The 20,729-nt window shown below is 41.0% G+C and overlaps 1 protein-coding gene across 13 annotated transcripts in view; it reads right to left on the minus strand.

Moving 5' to 3' along the window:
* Positions 1-20,729, minus strand: part of MYBPC1 (myosin binding protein C1) — a 104,528-nt gene that overhangs the window by 71,761 nt on the left and 12,038 nt on the right. For all 13 annotated transcript variants that reach the window (XR_006742763.1, XM_045587599.1, XM_045587596.1 and 10 more), the window contains exons 2-3: positions 10,846-10,893; positions 7,064-7,105 (exon numbers count right to left, since the gene is read on the minus strand). Coding sequence is in view for 12 of the 13 variants with exons in the window: in XM_045587599.1 (XP_045443555.1) it covers positions 7,064-7,105; positions 10,846-10,893 (90 nt within the window). In the remaining variant the exon portion in view is untranslated. The remainder of the gene's footprint in view (positions 1-7,063; positions 7,106-10,845; positions 10,894-20,729) is intronic.

Raw genomic sequence — 20,729 nt, forward strand, 5'->3', positions numbered from 1 at the left:
CAAGTTGACTGTTTCCCTTCTTTGAAAAGTAACTTTGATCCACCCGGGGTGGCTCAGTGGTTGAGCATTGACTTAGGAACCATGAGGTCACAGTTCAATTCCCAGTCAGGGTACATGCTCAGGTTGTGGCTTAATCTCCAGTAGGGGGTGTGCAGGAGGCAGCAGATTGGTGATTCTCTCTCATCATTGATGCTTCTATCTCCCTCTTCTTTCTTCTCTAAAGTTAATTTAAAAATATAAACAAACATACACACAAACAAACAAACAAATAAATAAATAAAAGTAACTTTGGTCCTGACATTTCTTTAGATTAGGAAACATAGTTAAGATGTAGGGATCCTGACCTGAAATTCTTGAAAAGTTGCCTGTTTATAAATCTGGTTGAATTGAATGAGAATGAAAGGTTCTATTGCTAGAAGGGAAACTGAATATCCAAATCTTTTGAGTTGTGCCTAATTCAACAACACACATGAGAAAGGTATGGCATCATACAAAAAACATTTTAAAAGAAAACAAAGCAAAAAAAATATGTACAATGTAAGTCACAATTTCTCTTTTTTTTCTATCTAAAAAGTGACTACAATGATGATGAAAACATACACATCTGTTTTTGACTCTTTAGGAAACAGAAGTCATGGACCTAGAGCAGCTGCGCTAGCTCCCCTGGCTATGTTGAAGGAAAATTCACCAAAGCAGAATTTTATTTGCCTTCAAGTCATGGGAAAATAGCATTAGTAAAACCGTAAAAAAGTGATTCTTTAAGCCTAAAGAAGGATGTCTGGAAAGAAGAGGAAGAATTTAGTCTCATATTACATGGGATTTTGGGAGGATACACATGAAATTTGAAATTTGAGGGAGAACTTCCACTGATAATAGGATATTTTCATTATTATAATTCTCCACACTCTGGTAAGCATAAAATAACTTCTATCTATGGTTGATTTCAATTGCCTTTTTACATTAAATTTTTTATGTAAAACAAATGAGATTATTATTGAGATTTTAGAATAAAGACCAAAAAGCCTATAAAATTAAAGTACATGTGAAATACATGTTTGGCTCAGTGGATAGAACATCACCTGCAGACTGAAGGGTCCCGGGTTCAATTCTGGTCAAGGGCATGTGCCTGAATTTCGGGCTTGGCCCTAAGTAGGGGGCATGCAGGAGGCAGCTGATCAATGATTCTCTCTCATAATTAATGTTTCTATCTCTTCCTCTCCTTCTCCCTTCCTTTCTGAAATCAATAAAAATATATTTTTAAAAAATATCTAAAAAAAAATACATGTGACTATAAACAAGCCTCGGGTAAACACATGATTTGATTTAGACATATTTATGAATTCCTCAAGCAGGGTAATCAGTTTTATAATTATTAACATACCAAAAATGAAAATAGCAACAACTACCATGTATGGAAGACAATGACAACAACAGCTAACACTAACTCATCATATGTTAAGGCATTTGTTAAATTATTGTGTTTTCTTAATGAGAAGATTCATGCCTTTACGTTTTGATGCTTCTGAAATCAAGATATATCTTACAATAAACATGTCTAATACCGTATTTTCCAGTGTATGAGACGACCCCCTAATTTTACAGTTAAAACATAGGTTTAGGCCTATATTCGCTGTATAAGACTACCCCTCACTTCAAAGAAAAGACTTACTTTGCCGTCAAGATCTGCAGGTAATTTTTGTGCAATTTTGGTCTTTTGCCCCCAATTTTTGGTTGACTTTTTTTCAGCTCAAACGTTGTCTTATACACCGGAAAATACACTGGTAAGAAGTTTTTTCTTCCCCAAATCTATTAAATTGATATTGCATCTTATAATGGTTTTGTCTTAGAGTCAAAAAGCATGGTGATATTGCCTAGCTGGTGTGACTAAGTGGTTGAGCATCAATCCATGAATCAAGAGGTCACCAGATCAATTCTCAGTCAAGGCATGTACCTGGGTTGCAGGCTCAATCTCCAGTAGGGGGTGTACAGGAGGCAGCTGATCAATGTTTCTCTCTATTCTTCTCCTAAAATATATATGTATATACTTTTTTTTTAAAAAAGAAAACTATGATGATATTAATTTTTAACAAACTTCTTCACAAAGAAATATATAGTTAGAAGACACAGATAAAGCACAGAGACATTTTAATAGACGGTTGTCTGATACCTAAAGGTAAAATTCCACAAAAATATTTTAACATGCTAGTAAGAAGCATGAAGATAGTGTTATTGCAGATGTAAAGAGACCTAAATGAAAAAAAAACCTATAAAATCATATTTTAAATTAAAAGAATCATTATTTAGGAGAAATTTCCTAGAACTTCTGTTGATTCACTTCCTCCTCTGCCAATCACGCTCCTTCCCAAAGAAAGAGGCTTCAATTCAACTTATGTGAGCTCTTTAATATGCACAGGGTTCATTTACAATAGTTTATGTGGTAAAGTTATTTTTAATGACTGGGAAAAAGAAAGATTTTGCTTTTCTTGCCATGATTATCAAATGGCAATAAACTATCCCAATTGGGCTTAACAAACAATATATAGACTATACATTAATAAGATGCAAAAACTAAAATAAAAAAACATATATCAGAACTTAGGCATTAAAATGAGTACTTATTGTCAAAGTAATCTCTGATTCTAATGCTGCTGGCATGTTTGCAGCCACCTACAGGGCCAACCAGTTTTGACACTTGCCACAGGGCCCATTGTTGAGGCACAGAAGAAAGTCAGTCTCATTACTTTATGTTCATGGATTCAATGTTGGTTGCCCATAAAAAAGTATAATCCGCTGAAACTGGTTTTGCTCAGTGGATAGAGGGTTGGCCTGGAGACTGAAAGGTCCCAGGTTCGATTCCAGTCAAGGGCATATACCTTGGTTGCAGGCACATCCCCATTAGGGGTTGTGCAGGAGGCAGCTGATTGATGTTTCTCTCTCATCAATGTTTCTAGCTCTCTATTCATCTCCCTTCCTCTCTGTAAAATATCAATAAAATATATTTTTTAAAAAGTATAATCCCCTTTAAACACCCACATTCTTCTTTACACATGGCTCTCCAGGACAACTGTCTGCTTTCAAAGCTGAATTGCACTGAATTCTGTTGATGGTCATTCTCTCCTCTAACGCTCCCAAACTCAGCTCCAGGAGGGCAGGACCCAACACTAGATTCTGGCCTGGTACACAGCTGCCTCTGAACACTTGCTGAATAAATGAATGTCAGAATAAAAGACAGTTCTCTGGCCCACTGATGGTATAAAAATAAAAAAAGTACTTTACTTTTTTTTTTTTTTTTTTTTTTTTTTACCACCTGTTATATTCTTTCAGAATATATAGAAGGATTCTAAGTCACGGTAGCTTTATTTTTTATAAGGACAATGCCTCCCGGTGATTTAGAGGGGTTTGCACATGTACATTCTGATATTGCTGTTTAAACACATTTTTATTTTTCAAATTGCCATCTCTACTGTTTTAATTCCAGGACAAGTGGGCAGTATTAAGTAAGGAACAGGATAGCTAGATGGACAAGTCCAGAGGCAAACAAGCAAATCAACAAATAGTAAAACCCCATTCTGGGAAATCAGCTGTTTCCCAGACAGAGACTCTTAGTAACCCTGAAAACTTGGCACATCCACCCACAAACATTACTTGTAAGATTGATATCAGAACCAGATAATAGTTTGCGACTACATCAAAAGATTCAGAACATTTCCGGGTTTTTGCATAAATATCCGGGAATATTAAGGCTGAGTTGGTATGAATGACATTCTTTACAGTGACAGTCTTGGAGCTATCAACTGAATATATTTCAACTACTTGGATAGGGGACCAATTAAGTGTGAAAATGTACTAATATCCAGGCATGACCATTTTTGATGGCTTTAAGTGAGTTGGTTGTATATCATCTATCTGTTCTGAGGACTATTTGTCCTGAGCACTCAATACATAGCATCATTGCCTCATTCTGAACCTCATTATTAAAAGTATGCATGCTGCCGGGACCGGTTTGGTTCAGTGGATAGAGCGTCGGCCTGCGGACTGAAAGGTCCCGGGTTCGATTCTGGTCAAGGGCATGTACCTTGGTTGTGGGTACATCCCCAGTGGGGGGTGTGCAGGAGGCAGCTGATCGATGTTTCTATCTCATCGACATTTCTGACTCTCTGTCCCTCTCAATTCCTCTCTGTGTAAAATCAATAAAATATATTATATAAAAAAAAAAAGTATGCATGCTGCCGAAACCAGTTTGGCTCAGTGGATGGAGTGTCAGCCTGCAGACTGAAAGGTCCCAGGTTCGATTCTGGTTAAGGGCATGCACCTTGGTTGCGGGCATATACTCAGTAGGGGGTGTGCAAGAGGCAGCTGATTGATGATTCTCTCTCATTGATGTTTCTAATCTCTATCCCTCTCTCTTCCTCTCTGTAAAAAATCAATAAAATATATTAAAAAAAATATGCATCCGGTGTTCATCATCCTGCCAAGCCAATAGAAATAAAAATCTATCTAGATTACCATTGTCCATGGGATCAGCAGCTAAGCCAGCGCGAAAATTCCTCCTTCAGGTATTTATTAGGAGATTGCCTTGTGTGACTCTCTGGCAAAAACTACTAAAAATGAGATGAGGGGCCCAAGGAGGTGGTAAGACATGGCCCCTGACTGTCAAAAGGCTTACTCCTGTGAGGGAAATAAATGAAGGATTAATATGTGATGAAGTGGAGAAAAGAGTGATTGAACAACAGAGGCAATAGGTCCAAGAGAAGTCAGAAGAAGGAAGGGAGATGGAAGTCAAGGGGAAAGCTGTATAAAGGAGTAAAACCAACTGAAGGGTTAAATCAATTAGATGGACTGATGACTGGGGAGGGTGAAGGGCAGGGAAGGACATTCTAGTCAATGCTGCAGGAATGGTTTATTGCACTTGTCAATCTTGCTTATGCTCATGCACATCTTTCTCAACCACAGCCATACAGTCAGCAATGTTTATTGTGTCTATTCTTTGCTTAAGTGTTTTTCTTTGAAAATTCCCTTTCCTTGATGAAAGTGGGTAATAGTTGAAAAGTTTGTATATTTAGAAACAACTTCACCAAAACCGGTTTGGCTCAGTGGATAGAGGGTCAGCCTGAGGACTGAAGAGTCCTGGGTTCGATTCCGGTTGAGGGCATGTACCTTAGTTACAGGCACATCCCCAGGAGGGGGCGTGCAAGAGGCAGCTGATTGATGACTCATCGATGTTTCTATCTCTCTCCCTTCCTCTCTATAAATATATATATATATATATATATATATATATATATATATATATATATACATTTAAAAACAAAAAACAAACAACTTCTATTTATCTACCTTCTTTATTTAGGAATTTCACCTTCTATCCTAAATTGATTTTCTTCCTAGGCATGTAGAGAAAATAGATACATAGAGTTTATGTATTTGGTCTTGTGACTGCATGTGGCCATGGCCTTGCTTAACTTCTGCAAATATCAGGGGGGAAAAGGCTACTAATTTCAGGAGGCCCTCCCTAGTCATCTGGCCTGGCTCTTTCATCAAACTGCGTTCTCCAGAGAGAAGAGTTTTGTTGATTGGTTAACTGCTTGGTTGGTTGGTTGGTTGACTGTAATACACAGAAAGTCATTTTCTCGTTTAAACACACAAATATAATTGGGATGACTTTTCACATTCAGGGTCAAGCACAGGCTTTGTTTAAACGTTGACAGCTTGCCCTCTAGGATTAGATCATCTGCTCTGTTGGTGGAGCCTTACAACCTGGCCCAGACATCTTTCCAAATTTGGAAACAGAGGTGTATGCCATCGGCTTTGTAGAGAATAATGTTACAATAACTTCAGCCAGATGTCCAAACATCCTTGAACCCATCTCATGGAAGGAGTTCTAGGAGTTTGCATTGTCTGCATTCCATAAGCAAATAACCTTCAGACCGTCTCATGTAGCTGGGATTAGTATTCAGGTTACTACCCACAGAAGCCACTGCAGGTCAAGGACAAAGTGAGTGTACTAACAACATTATGTGTTCATTTGTGAGTGCATAAGTTCAAGTTAGCTGAAGAAAAGTTGTCCAATATACTGAAAGAAAGAAAAAGGTATTTTACTCATGTATAGAAGAAAAGAGAATTGTAAGAATTAGGTAGTGAAATATAACATAGTAAGAACGAAGGTACCTGACATTTGTGGAGTGGTGTCCAGGAAAAAAAAGAAAAAGGTCTTATTGCAGTCAGGAAATAATTGGCTATTCCAAAATTTAAACTATGTCATTCATTACACAAATAAGAATGAATGTATAAGTCATGATACAAACATATAAAGCAGAATTGTCAAATCTGCCTCTGTGAAAACTATTTTTAGTAGAAAACCAATATTCCTTAGCTTATGACAGATGGTCAGATGTGACAATGACTTCCTCCATAGGGACACAAAGAAATTTGTATTTTGTGGATCCTTGTAATAAAGATTATACATTGTTTGGACTAACTACATATAAAGTAAAAACAATAATTTTGCAGAAATAAATGAGTTTCCAAATCAGCAAGGAGCAATGTGATGTTTGCTTAAGGTTGTCTTATCTATCTATATGTCATTATATAAATCTACATGAATACATAGTGTTACAAAATGAGATGCTGACCTTCAAAATTACTAGTGAAACCTGGAACAGTTTAGCACAGTGACATGAAAATATCCAATTCAAGAAAAACTGGGCAGTCCAGATGAATTTCCAAATTGGTGTATTCTCAAGAAGACCAGACACCCCTTTTCCTTCATATGCAGATTGGAAATTAGAAACTACCAATTAATTTGCTGCCATCTCAACAAGTACTTGTCATTTTTTTTATCGTTGTTTTTCTTTTAGAAATGTGTGTAATAAAAATGGATCAAAGCACCATTTGCCATTATACTGACTAGGTTGTACAGATATGATGAAAACAAGGCACACATAACCAGGCTGATGAAAGATAATGCATAGAAATTCCACGAAGCCCCTATGGCAACTTTTACTGACTTCTTTCTGTTTCTAATTTTATTGACTTCAGCCCCATTCTCCCTCCCTTCACTCACCTTTTGCTGGTGCAGTTCCGGCTTCCTTCTCTTTATTTGGTTCTGTGTGGAAAGTACAAGCACATTAAAAAAAAAAAAACTTATTTATTTATTTGTTTGTGTTTGTTAACCCTCACCAGAGGATATTTTCCCATTGATCTTTTAGAGAGAGCAGAAGAAAGAGGGAAAGCCAGAGAAAAACATTGATGTGGAAGCAGCCAAGGTACGTGCCCTTAACTGGAATCAAACCTGGGACTCTTTGGTCCTCAAGCTGATGCTTTATCCACTGAGCTCAACCGGCTAGTGCAACAAGCATACTTTTAAAGTGTCTTAAGGAAAGTATTTTATTGTGTGATGGGCAATGGGGTGGGGGGTTTAAATGAAAACAGACAGATCATAAATTATACTAATATTCACTTATTATGTTGTACAGAAATGGTGAATTTTGGGAGTCTAATGTAGAGTCACATTCAACTGTTTATAAAGGCAATTAATCTGATCACTTTTGGGAAAAGTGTATGTATAAACATACAATACAGATTTTAAAATACATTCAACTCTGGGTTCATGTTAGAACATGCTGGCATGGAAGAGAATATAAAATATGGGTCATGCTGCAGCGGACAATTGGTTAATGCATGGTGCTTATAAAATGTGGGTCAATTCCTTGTAGATCCCAACAAGAGACTTAATGACTTTTTAAGGAGGTTTGATCCACTGTTGGGCAATGGAAGTCAGTGTTGTGCAATGTAATGGTTCTAATAGTTTTTATTTCTAAATAATACTACACTATCATGATTCTACTAGAGGCCCAGTGCACAAAATTTGTTCACTTGGGGGAGGAGGGTATCCCTGAGCCCGACCTGTACCCTCTGGTACTCTGGGACCCCTCGCTCCCTACCACCCGCCTGTTCACTGCTCCTTACTGCTTGACTCACTGCTCCTTAGAGCTGCCACAGAGGTGGGAGAGGCTCCCACCACCACCACTGTGCTTGCAGCTGTGAGCCCAGCTTCTGGCTGAGTGGTGCTCCCCCTATGGGAGCACACTGACCACCAGGGGGAAGCTCCTGCATTGAGCATCTGGCCCCTGGTGGTCAGTGCGCATCATAGCAATTGGTCATTCTGGTCGTACCACCATAATGGTTGCTTAGTCTTTTATTATATAGACTAGAAGCCTGGTGCACGAAATTTGTGCATGGGGGTAGAGGGAGAGTGTCCCTCAGCCCAGCCTGCACTCTCTCCAATCTGGGACATACCTCTCAATCTGGGACTGCTGGCTCCTAACCGCTTGCATGCCTGCCTGCCTGCCTGCCTGATTGCCCCCAACTGTCCTCTCCTGCCAGTCTGATGTCACCAATTGTCCTCCCCTGCCAACCTGGTTGTCCCCAACTGCCCTCCCCTGCTGGCCATCTTGTGATGGCTATCTTGTGATAATGTTGCACGTGACACCACCTAGGCTTTTATTATGTAGGATAATATAATATAGCCAGGGTATAAAATCTATACTTGTACAACAGTTTCAAATAAAATAATTTGGGACAAATATTAATCTTCTGGGTTGAGTTGAGTGCCAATATGATAGCAGGAAAATCATATTTTATCAGTTGAGACCATCTACTTTGCATTTCTCTCTGTTCAAAACCACATTAGTTTAAACACCTTCATATGGTGTCTGACTTGTGGCACATGTAAAAAAGGAATTCTTTCAAGCAAGAACTCTCTCTCTCTCTTTTATTGAATATAGATCTGAATCTTAGTTAACTAATAAAGACATTTTGAGCAGAGTTTCATAGGAGACTTGTTTGGGCAACAGGAAGTCAGCATTGTGCAATGACTGTGAAATATGGCATAATAAGGGAAACTTTATAGTGGCTCAGGGACAGCTACTGATCTGAAGAAAAGAAGGGAAAGGTTATGTCTATAATGGCCTGTAGGTCCTCAATGTGCACAATGTTGGCAAAGATAACTCTGTAAATGCGAGAAGGAAACATACCAAAGGAACTTCTCAAAGAAGTTCCTCAGAAGAATGTCACACATCTTTACTGGCTGAAAGAAAACTAAACTTGACTTCACCCCTGTTTAAACTCATGGCACTGAGCCTGTTTCATTCGTTTTGACATGTAGCAATACTCTTCTATACTACTGGAGGATTTGGGGCATGTGGTTTGGTACTGTCAGCTGGACAAAGGGGCTTTTGTGAGTAGTTAGATTTCTCAAACTGTCTCTCAGAAAATGATCTCCAGGGTGGAAGAACTTCATAATCCCCTTACACCCTTAATGGCAAAAAGATCACTAGCAACTGAGGTCTTATCCAATTCCTGCTTTCGACTAGGCTGGACTGGTCTACAGTGTCCTCCCACGCTTGTCTCCACAACACATTCTCAACTCAAGTAACATGCATTAAATCACATACCGCCCTGTGAAGTTCTTAGAGCTTTGCTTCATGTTTCAACATAGTGGTTGTAATTTATTGAATTGTTCCCTGGTCTGTGTTCTATTTTGTATGTGGCCTTAAGCACACTGAATACACAGAAATGTTTTCTAAGAGTTCTCCACTGCAACCAGTTCAGTTTGCTTGTACCCAGTTATCAATAAGAATCTGGGAGAGAGACCTATATCTTTCTGAAGGGTTAAGGCAGAGTTGTACACATGGTGAATACCCTATGAATAAATTTTTTTCAAAAAATGTTCAATTACCATTTATGTTCACTATTACTTTGTGTACAGCATAATGGTTAGACAATCATATACTTTACAAAGTGTTCCCTCTGATATTTCCACTCCTACCTGGCACCACACATAGTTATCAGAATATTATTGACTAGTCCCAGTGTTGTACTTTACATTCCCATGATTATTGGGTAACTACCCATCTATACCACTCAATCCCTTCACCTTTTTCATCCAGGCCTCTGGCAACCATCAGTCTATTCTCTGTATCTACAGTCTGTGTGAATAATTCTTTAATGAATGCCAGTTTCTCATCCTGTTCAAGGAGGAAGAGATGCGGGAAGGCGCTTGGATGTCTTCATAGGAAAACACACATCGCCTCCATCTTGAGGGTTATTTGCATGATAGACAATGACTCTGGAGACCCATGCTGGGAATTTAACATTCCACTCAGGCCTGTGATCTTATCAGTCCTGTTCTATTCCTTGGATCTATGTAGGTAGAAAAGCTGGCTTCACCTGGTGTGTGTCACTGGGCACTGCCTCTACCTGCCAAATTCACCAGAACTCTTTACCTCTTATTTTTTTGTTGTTGTTGCCACCTGGTGGACAACAGGATACTAAGAACTGGAGAAATTGGTTCTGATGTTGAGACTCAGGCCACCAAATCTTCCTAGAAACTTGCTGAGGAGTTTCTGGAGCTGCTTGATGGTGGCAGGGTCTGGGTCGCCAAGGGGCTGCTGATCTTCCAGAACCGAGGAGAGATCTGCTCTAGACCCTCACAAGAGGGATGTGCGTTTTGTTTGCTCCGAGCTTATGTGAAAAAGCCCTGCAAAGGTGTCAGCCCCTGGGAGGCCCAGCCTCCACAACACCAAAACATCAGCACAACTACAGTTTTGTCATAACTCGGAGGGTTTTACGAGTATATGATGTGTCATCTAAATTAGATCAACGTGAGAGGGTTATATGGACACAATGTATTGTTGTTATTATTATAAACCCATGGCAACTGTGGTCATCCACCTTCTCCATAGGAGTTAGAGTAAAGCTCCCAGCTTCAGTGAAGGCCAAATCATGCTGGGAGAGACATTCTGGATTTACAGCCTGAATGGATGAGATAGTGTCTTTACTTACCTTCCGGGGGTGGGGCTGGGGCTGGGGCTGGGGCTGGCACTTCATTTTCTAGAAATGAAAAGAGTAACGTACGTGTTAGGCTCTTGTAACACAGAGCTACTTTTCATGGCCCCTGGCTGCACTAAAGTCTAGGCCATCATCTTACTGGTACTAACAAGAGGGATGAAACAGGTGAAGCATCAACCTGTGGCATCAAGGGGCCCAAAACACAATGCCTTTTGGTGTATGGTGTGGGGTGAGCATCTAAATAGTATTGTATAGCCCAGCCAGCATGGCTCAGTGGTTGAGCGTTAACCCATGAACCAGGAGGTTATAGTTCAGTTCCTGGTCAGGGCACAGGCCTGGGGTGCAGACTCGATCCCCAGTGTGGGGTGTGCAGGGGGCAGCTGATCAATGATTCTCTCTCCTTATAATTGATGTTTCTATTTCTTCCTCCCTCTTCCTCCCTGAACTCAGTAAAAATAAAAAATAAAGTAATATTTTTTTTTAATTAAAAATAAATGGTATTGTTTAGATTTCCAGGAGGTGGCAGAGACTAGGGATGGATAGGACACAGGTAAAATGGGGATCCGGGTGGCAGGGTCATATGCCTGGAGTAGATTTCCTACACTTATCCAGAGGTTTTAGAGCTCTGGTTTTGAGGTTTTATACTTGGCTTAGAGATCCAGAATTATAGAGTAGTCTGGCAGTAAAGTCTGTTAAAGGAACTTCTGTTAAAGAACATTCTAAGTCCAAGTCCGTAAAGGCACACCCCGTGACCACAGGGCATAGAATTTCCCCTGCTGAGTCCCGGCGGGTGCCCAGGATTGGGGATTAGTGGCCTGCGCGTGAGGACCAGCTGCTCCTCCTCCAGCGCAGGAAGACGCAGTTAAGGAAGGCGAACTCTTTTGCAATTATTTTCTTCTTGACAATTAAATATCAAAGCAAAGTTTTTATATTATAGGCACTCTGTGGGATCCCAGGAGTTTTGTCTTTGTCTGGATCTAGGATTTTCCACATTTTTTTCTACAAGTGGCTCTTTCCAAGCCAAGAGGACAAGACCTCGCAACCAGCAGTATGGCCCAAAAGCCATTTCTATGTGCAGGCCAAGCGCCCTGTTTCAGTCTGGGCAGACAGGAGTGGGCACCGAAGAAGGGCTAGATGTCATGGGAACAGGAAAAAAGAAAGGAGAGGTGCAGGGCTGCCAGGATGTAGCAACGTCTTCTTCCATCACTAATATTTTTTTTGTGCCAGGTATAAACTCCAATTGAAATTAAAAAATGATTTTCATCCAGATGATCATATAAATACATTACTATTTAGTAATAAGGTAGGGGAAAACGACTAAATGGAAACACACACACACACACACATACACACACACACACACACACACACACACACAGCCCTAGCCGATTTGGCTCCATGGATAGAGCATCAGCCTATGGACTAAAAGATCCCAGGTTCAATTCTGGTCAAGGGCACGTACTTAGTTGCAGGCTCCTCCCTGGCCTGGGCCCTGGTTGGGGTGGGTGCAGGAGGCAACCAATCTCTGTGTTTCTCTCACATCAGTGTTTCTCTCAGTCTTTCCCTCTCTCTTCCACTCTCTCTAAAAATCAAACAAACAAACAAAAAAAACACATATAACCTTTCAGATTGGCAGATGATAACGTGACAGGATGTAATGTGGCTTAAAGATACAGTGAAAGACATGTGTTCCATAAATGGCATCTTTCTTTGCCACATCATGGAAATGATCTTTAGTGCCATTGGCAACTAGAAGACAAAGCCCAGGGTCAAAGCATTTTATTTTCAGAGTTCTGAGTGCAGAGGTGTAAATCTCATGTTGAGCTCTCAGCTTTGGGTGAGCTGATTCAGCACATGGATACCAGAATACTGAGAGTGAGAATCCCATTTCTTTGACATGCTATCTCTGTTGCCCATTGCCTGAGGACCTCTTCCTGGCTCTCTCTGCAGACAACTTTGTTCTCCCTCCAGTCTGTTTTTAAATATATATATATTTTTTTATTTATTTCAGAGAGGAAGAGAGAGGGAAAGATAGAAACATCAATGATGAGAGAGAATCATAGATCAGATGCCTCCTGCACCCCCCTACTGGGGATCGAGCCTGCAACCTGGGCATGCACCCTGACTGGGAATTTAACCGTGACCTCGAGGTTCATAGGTCAGTGCTCAACCACTGAGCCACACCAGCTGGGCTCCCCTTCAGTCTCTTTCCCCACAGCTGCAGGGATTAGTAAGGCCAAACTGGTTTTCATCCTGTTATTCTACACGAGAGGGTCCTGTTACCTATTTGGTTAGGTCTATGCCCTGGAGGTTAGCATTCAAAGCCACTGTCAGCGGCCACTTCCTCCCTCTCTCTCTGGGCGGCCCCTCTGTTCTAGAGCTGGTGTCTCTCTTCACCTTCTGACTTTTCTGCCACTGAGGAGAGTGATGATCTTCTTCCCAACAGACCTGCGTGGGATTGTGTCAGACAGACTTAGGTTTTTGAATCCTGACTCTACACCCTATTAGTTGTGTGACCTGGGCAATTCCTTAATCTCTATCAGCTTGGTGTGCTCGTAGGTGAAATAAGTATAATAAGATAAATGATTTCCAAGGGTGCTGATCCTATGTAAAATGCTCAGCAACGTTCCTGGCATGTAGATAGAGTTCTATAATTTACAGCAATAACTATTACCTCTGTTGTCTGATAGTAATCTTGACCTATCTTTTTTACATTTCTTATAAGACACTCAGCTAATTATTCCATTCTGTTCCTCTTCATTATTTTTTGGGGATTCTGGGCCACATCATTCATTAATTGTTTTTCATTAATCTTCAGTTGTCTTTGTATATGTATGTTTCTTTTCCCTCACAACAAAATCAGAACAAGGATCTTACATTTTTTTTTCTTCTTTTCTCCCTGGTAACTTATTTTGCTCCTGAAAACACATTAAGTGTGCAGTGAATTGATTAAAAAAAAAAAAAAGAAAACTTAATCCGAAACCAGTTTGTCTCAGTGGATAGAGCGTTGTCCTATGGACTGAAAGGTCCCAGGTTCGATTCCGGTCAAGGGCATGTACCTTGGTTGCGGGCACACCCCCAATAGGGGGTGTACAAGAAGCAGCTGATTAATGTTTCTCTCTCATCGATGTTTCTAACTCTCTATCCCTCTCTCTTCCTCTCTGTAAAAAATCAATAAAATATATATTTTTAAAAAACTTAAGAAGGACTTCTTTGGTGATTGCACATAAACTATCAAATTGGTGATACTTCGCCAAAACCGGTTTGGCTCAGTGGTAGAGCGTCGGTCTGTGGACTGAAAGGTCCCAGGTTCGATTCCGGTCGGGGGCATGTACGTTGGTTGCGGGCACATCCCCAGTAGGGGGTGTGCAAGAGGCAGCTGGTTGATGTTTCTCATCGACGTTTCTAGCTCTCTATCTCTCTCCCTTCCTCTCTGTAAAAAATCAATAAAATATATATTTTTTAAAAATTGGTGATACTTTCTCAGCGTCTATGTAAATAAAGGCCTATTTTGTAAGGGAAGCTGAAGTTATCTAAAATCCTGTTTTGGAAGTAATGCCAAGGGTGAATTCTAATCAAATAAGTAAAGCGAATATAGTCTTGAACACTGAAACTGTAAATGCACCCTGAATATGAGTTCTCCATTTCCATTGTGTCTAAACACCCCAAATCAAAACAGAGTGAGAATTTAAAGGGCTTAATTCCACTTCCGAGAAATCCACACAGCATGGGTCATTGCCGGATAGTCAGAGACACGGGATATAAATGCTAGTACATTTTTTTAGAAAGGTTTTGGAAGGGAAAAAAAACAAACAGAAAAATGCAGTTTACCTGGTAGGTAGGTAGAGCAAAAATTTCTCCTTCTTAAACCATAGAAACTCCATTACTTTACAACCAATGAAGGAATAAATAAAGCACAACCACTTTTGGCACCCACCACACGTTGGACCTAGTGTATATTAATTCTTATCATCCTTACAACTCTATGACGTCAGTGCTATAATTACCCCCATTTTGCAGAAAGAAACTGAGGCCCAGCAAGGTTCCACAGATCCTTGAAGGGTGGCCAGGTCTGCCTGACTCAGAAGCCGGGTGCTGCAGCCTGGTGCTGCCCTTCCCCTCTCAGATGCTCATACTTGTGGAGCAGAAGTAAATGGATGGCCTTTTCAGAGATATTACTGCATTTCCAACACCGAATTGACTGGTCTTAACCCATCGTATGCCATAAACATCTGTAGACGCAAGAGACGGACCTTCCCCACACGCCACGCCAGTCTATTTAAAAAAAAAAGAAAAAAAAAGTTTTCCTTAAGTGGCAGCTCTGACCAGCTTTAAAATCATTTTTCTGCCGAAACTGGTTTGGCTCAGTAGATAGAGAGAGCGTCGGCCCGCGGATTGGGGGGTCTCAGGTTCAATTCCGGTCAAGGGCATGTACCTTGGTTGCGGGCACATTCCCATTAGGGGGTGTGCAAGAGGCAGCTGATCGATGTTTCTAACTCTCCTTCCCTCTCTCTTCCTCTCTGTAAAAAATCAATAAAAATATATTTTAAAAAATGAAAAAATACAAACTATTTAGAAAGCAAATACATAAATAAATAAATAAAATCATTTTTTCATGAGAATTTTCAGCTGAAAATATTCAAGAACATCTGCATTGTGAGTAATATATTTCTGTTTATAATATTCATTGCAAATTGATTTTTTAAAATTAAATTCAAAATATCGTGGCTTGTGAGGATGGTTTCCGTGTTGGACGTGTGGCAGGTGGATAGCCTCAGGTGGGTGTTGCCTTGTCTGTAGGAGTGGAGCATGTCTTAATTTCCTCTCTGAGGCGATGGAAATAATAGCAGAATTTATCTTAAGGGTTGTTGGCAGCAAAGAGTGAGTTCCTGCAGGGGCAGGAAACAGGGTACACCCTGTATATGCTTTATTCCTCCTTGGTCATCATCATCATTATCAGAATTTTTCTCTAAAAATGTCTTTTCACACCTGCCACTTGCTAGAGATGGGCCTTATTTCGAGGTCTGTGGGCTGTATCATGTTCTAGAACAAACACGTCTGAAATTGGGGTGGGAGGTGAGGAAGCATCTGGGAACTGAACAGTCTCCTACTATAAAATGGTAATAGATGATTCTGATGACATGTACATGTATGATATAGAGTGTGCACAATGTAGATAACTCAATCAATCCTGGTGGGGCAGAAAAGATAAGAAAATGAACTCTCAATAGTTTTCAGTGCACGTGAAACAAAGAATACCGGCTGCCTTAAACCTGGAGAGATGGGGAACCAGGAGTGGCAAAGGCCAAGTGACACGTGACGTAGACCGAACACAAACTATGGCAGCTAAGTCTCAGGGCCCAAAACTCTCACTTTAACTCACACCTGTGTCTCTGACTTTGCCCATAGCTTTGCTCACTCCTCTAATAATCATTTTCGTTTTCCCAAAATTCATTGGCTGCCTCTGTAACAATAATTCATTCCCAGCAATTTCCACAGGACCCCACTGACTAGGGCTGTAGGAAGAGGCACCCATGCAACTGAGATTCATTGAGCTCCCATATGAAATTGAGTAAGAACGGCGGGGCTTATACTAGTAAGTGAGGCTAAGATGAGATGCCAGTGTTTCAGAAGCTCACAGGTGCAAAAACTGATTTGGCTCAGTGGATAGAGCGTCGACCTACGGGCTGAAAGGTCCCAGGTTCGATTCCGGTCAAGGGCATGTATCTTGGTTGCAGACACATCCACAGTGGGGGTGTGCAGGAGGCAGCTGATCCATGTTTCTCTCTCATCGATGTTTCTAACTTTCTATTCCTCTCCCTTCCTCTCTGAAAAATCAGTAAAATATATTTTAAAATAATAATAATAATAATAAAGAAGCTCACAGGTAAATGGACTGCCTTTTGTACCAATTTACTCACTGAACCGGATATTTTGAGGTAGCTTTCTCTCTCAGAATATTCTAAAGGCAGCACCTCCAGGCCCCTCTAGTGCTTTTGAAACTGCAGCGTGCCAACAGATCATCTATAGGGATTTGGTCAAGTGCAGATTCTGACTCTGGGTTTGAGCCTCTGCATTTCTAACAGGCTCCCAGGTGAGGCTGATGCTGCCGGACCCTGACACACACTTAGAGAGACAAGGCTCGGACTCTGCCCTTTCACCAAGTCCCTTCCCCTTCAAATGCCACCGTGAAGGCGAAGGGCTTACAGTAGGTGAGGAGCTTTCTTCTCTCTTTGATCACAAGCTTCTTGAGGACAAGGCCTGTCTCCTCCTCCTCTTCAAAGTCTGCACAGCAGCTGCTCCATAAATATAGTTGACTGGCAGCCTGTTCCTGCCCGCACAAAAGGCCCTTCCCCTCGCTGCCAGGAAATGAAGAACTGGCCCCTGGCACTCTAAGGGCAGCTTTCTTCGTCTGTCTTACCCACAGGGAACGCTATGTCTCGCACGGTTGACCCTCCCCCTGGCTGTAGGCTCACGAGCATTCGCCCAACCCCATCATTTATATTTCTTCTTACTGTCAACACCTCTTCCACTTCTTAACAAGGGCAGGAGAGCAATTAGGACTAGAGTGTTGGCCGTCAATGACAGTATACCCCTCGCCTTTCTAAGGAATCCCCCCTTTCAAAATCTGGGCTGCGTTTCTCAGCAAAAAGCCCCTCCAGACGGGCATGGACAAGCATGCCACCTCCGCCGCCAACTAGTTTAGCCTTGCTGTGACTATCGGAAGGCGCCTGGCCTTGGGAAGCTCTTGAGATTGAGAGCAAATGGATATTTATTCTACTACATCTCTGCTTTTTCAAAAACCAAAGGGCAAATTCCATGCAACTTTTCTGCCATGTGAGGAAAGGTGGCTCTTTGCCTTCTTCCCGTCATCCCATTGTCTCCATTAGAAAGCAGACCAACAGGATGGACTAAAGTAGCAGGGATATATAAGTTGCTGTTTTTATTTTTTTAATATATCTTTTTATTATTTTTAGGGAGAGGGAGAGAGAGATAAAAACATCAACGATGAGAGAGGAACATCAACGATTGGTTGCCTCCTGCATGCCCCACACTGGAGATTGAGCCCACAGCCTGGGCATGTGCCATGACCAGGAATTGAACTGTGACCTCCTGGTTCATAGGTCAAAGCTCAACCACTGAGCCATGCCAGCCAGGTTGTTGTTGCTGTTTTTAAACTTTTCTTTCTTTCTTTTTTTTTTTTTTAAATGAAAAGAAGAAACCAAATACTCTAAAAAGTTAAGCCCAAGGAAATATGTTAATAGACAATGTGAAAATGAATTGGATTCTGAACCAGCAAGTCAAGCAAGCTCCTGCCCCTTTTGGCAAGCGCGACGGCTCTTTGATCCTGTCTGGTTCACAGATATAGACTTTGCCTCTGCAACCCTGAAATGCTTTCAAAGGGCTCGAGCTATTTATGGTGGATTTTTCCTATGACCACCTACTGTAAGCAGCACAGGTATGCCACCAATGGCAGGCCCGCACAGTGAGTGCCAGGGCGTTCTAATTGATGGGCACCGGTGGCAGCTATTAAGTAGACAGCCCCCATGTGGCCTTCGTGCTGCTGCTGAAAGGCTAGGAACCCAGTAACGCCATTACTGGCCTCCAGGGCTGTCCGTTTCTGCTTCCAATGACCAAGGGACCCTGGTCAGTAAACTAAGAGGGGAAATTCGAAGTCTTTGGCACTGACTTGCCTCTCTGTATGTGTGTGTCTCTACACCAAAACGATGTAAACAACCCAGCTCTTCTCTTCCCATGGGCTCACTGGCTCCAATACATCGCCTGACCCGCTTAAAAATATTTTATGGGACCTCATACACAATTTAATTTAGCTTTTTGAAAGCATGGAGGGCACAATTGTTGTCATAGAAAAGATAGGAAGAACCTATAATAACAGTCAATGCCCTTGAGTGGCAGGATTCTAGGTCTTTTTGTGGTTTTCTTTTCGCCACTTTTTTTTTTTTTTAATAAAATAAACATGCTAAAACCCTCTTTTGGCAACTTGGGGTGCAGGAAAATATTGTATGTTATCCCTAATTATTATTTCTTATTCTTAGAGTGAAATTCTCCGTTTGAAATAAAATATGTGATTGCCTTATGTATTGCAAACATTATGATGAATAAGGCTCTGTCTGACCAACTCCTGTTTTGTCACTTTTGGTAGCACAGAAATTATCTTTCTTTTTAGAGTAAATATGTCGTAAACACTGGCAGGCGCATCCCCTGCTGATCGTGGGGTCTGCACTCTGTACAAGTAGCAGTCTGGACTATACATGCCTTGACAACAGAACAACGGTAAATGCTTTAATATAAAATATTGTCCAGCCCAGCCGGCACTGTTCAGTGATTTGAGTGTTGACCTATAAACCAGGAGATCATGTTTCGATTCCCGGTCAGGGCACATGTCTGGGTTGCACCAATCCCCAGTGTATGGGGTGGGCAGGAGGCAGCTGATCAATGATCCTCTCTCATCATTGATGTTTCTATCTCTCTTACCCTCTCCCTTCCTCTCTGAAATCAATAAAAAATATATTAAAAAAAAATAAAATATTGTTCATGGGGGTGGCCATCACTCTTAGAGAAGTTTTGATTATATAAATTGTAAGTGTCACCAAAAACATTAGCAAATGCAAATGACAATATATTTCTATTAGCTTATGCATCAGTGATATAGATTTTGGGTATAAATTATTGTTTAATCTAATGTTTTTATAGTTTTGTGCTTAATTTGTTTCCTGTTCTACTTATTCTACATTTTACACCTTGACAATTAAAGGAATTACACATTTTTTAGAGGCAATTCTATATTGATTTATAACAGTGATTCTATAATTATAGTCTGGCATCCACAAGAACCCCCAAATCCCCTTTGGGGAGTCCATGAGGACAAAACTATTTTTTTAAATAATGCTAAGACATTATTTGCCCTTTGCACTCACAATCTCACAAACATGGAGTAACCTTTCCATAGAATATATGTGTGAAGACATGATGCTCTGACAGCTAATATAAGTTATGCTGTGTATTCTTGTGTTGTAAATTATTTTATCAATTTAAATTCCTAGTACAGTAACTATTGATAGATACAATGAGTAAAATAAATGCTTTTTCATTTCCTTATTAATTATCTATAATAATAAAAGCATAATATGTTAATTAGGCCTGACATCCTTCCCGATGAAGCAGGGCTGCGAGGGAAGCCTAGGTCCTGGGTGCCAGAGGGAAGCTGGTGCCATAACCGGAGGAAGGAAGGTCTACTCTTGCAGAAATGTGTGCATCGGGCCTCTAGTCTATATATACATATATATAAAAAGATAGGCCTCTCTATATATAAAAGTCTAATTTGGTAAGTGTCCTTCACTCCATCTGAAGGGTTGCTATGAGGCACACTGACCACCAGGGGGAAGACGCTCAACACAGGTGCTGCCAAGCTGAAGTGACTTGGCAGTGGTGGTTCTTGGGTAACCAGAGAGGAAGGAGCTGAGGATGCAGGGCCTCACTATTCCACTTCAGGCCATGGGTTATGTTGTTGCTGGGCCACTGTCAGCCCCTAATCTGGTTTACTGCACACTTGTGTTTGCATTTCACACCCTGTAGGACAGCAACTTTGCAGAGTGCCCTCTCGCACTCAGAGAGCCAGTTTCTGCCTGATCCTCACAGGCCAGGCCAAGGGATCTCACCTGCCAAAGGTGAGACAAATCCATTTTGCCCTTGGAAGACCCTTTTAATTTGCTGCTCAAATTATACACAAATTCTAAATACAAATAACCTGATCATTCCACAGGTGCCTTTCAAGTCATAGAGCCACCCACATGCAGCTGATGAGGAAGGGACCATGGGAAGTTGGCTTCAGGGCTGTCTGGCCCTTCTCACCCAGT

The sequence above is a fragment of the Pipistrellus kuhlii genome, unplaced genomic scaffold (genome assembly GCF_014108245.1).
Source record: "Pipistrellus kuhlii isolate mPipKuh1 unplaced genomic scaffold, mPipKuh1.p scaffold_m20_p_3, whole genome shotgun sequence".
Classification (NCBI taxonomy): Eukaryota; Metazoa; Chordata; class Mammalia; order Chiroptera; family Vespertilionidae; genus Pipistrellus; species Pipistrellus kuhlii.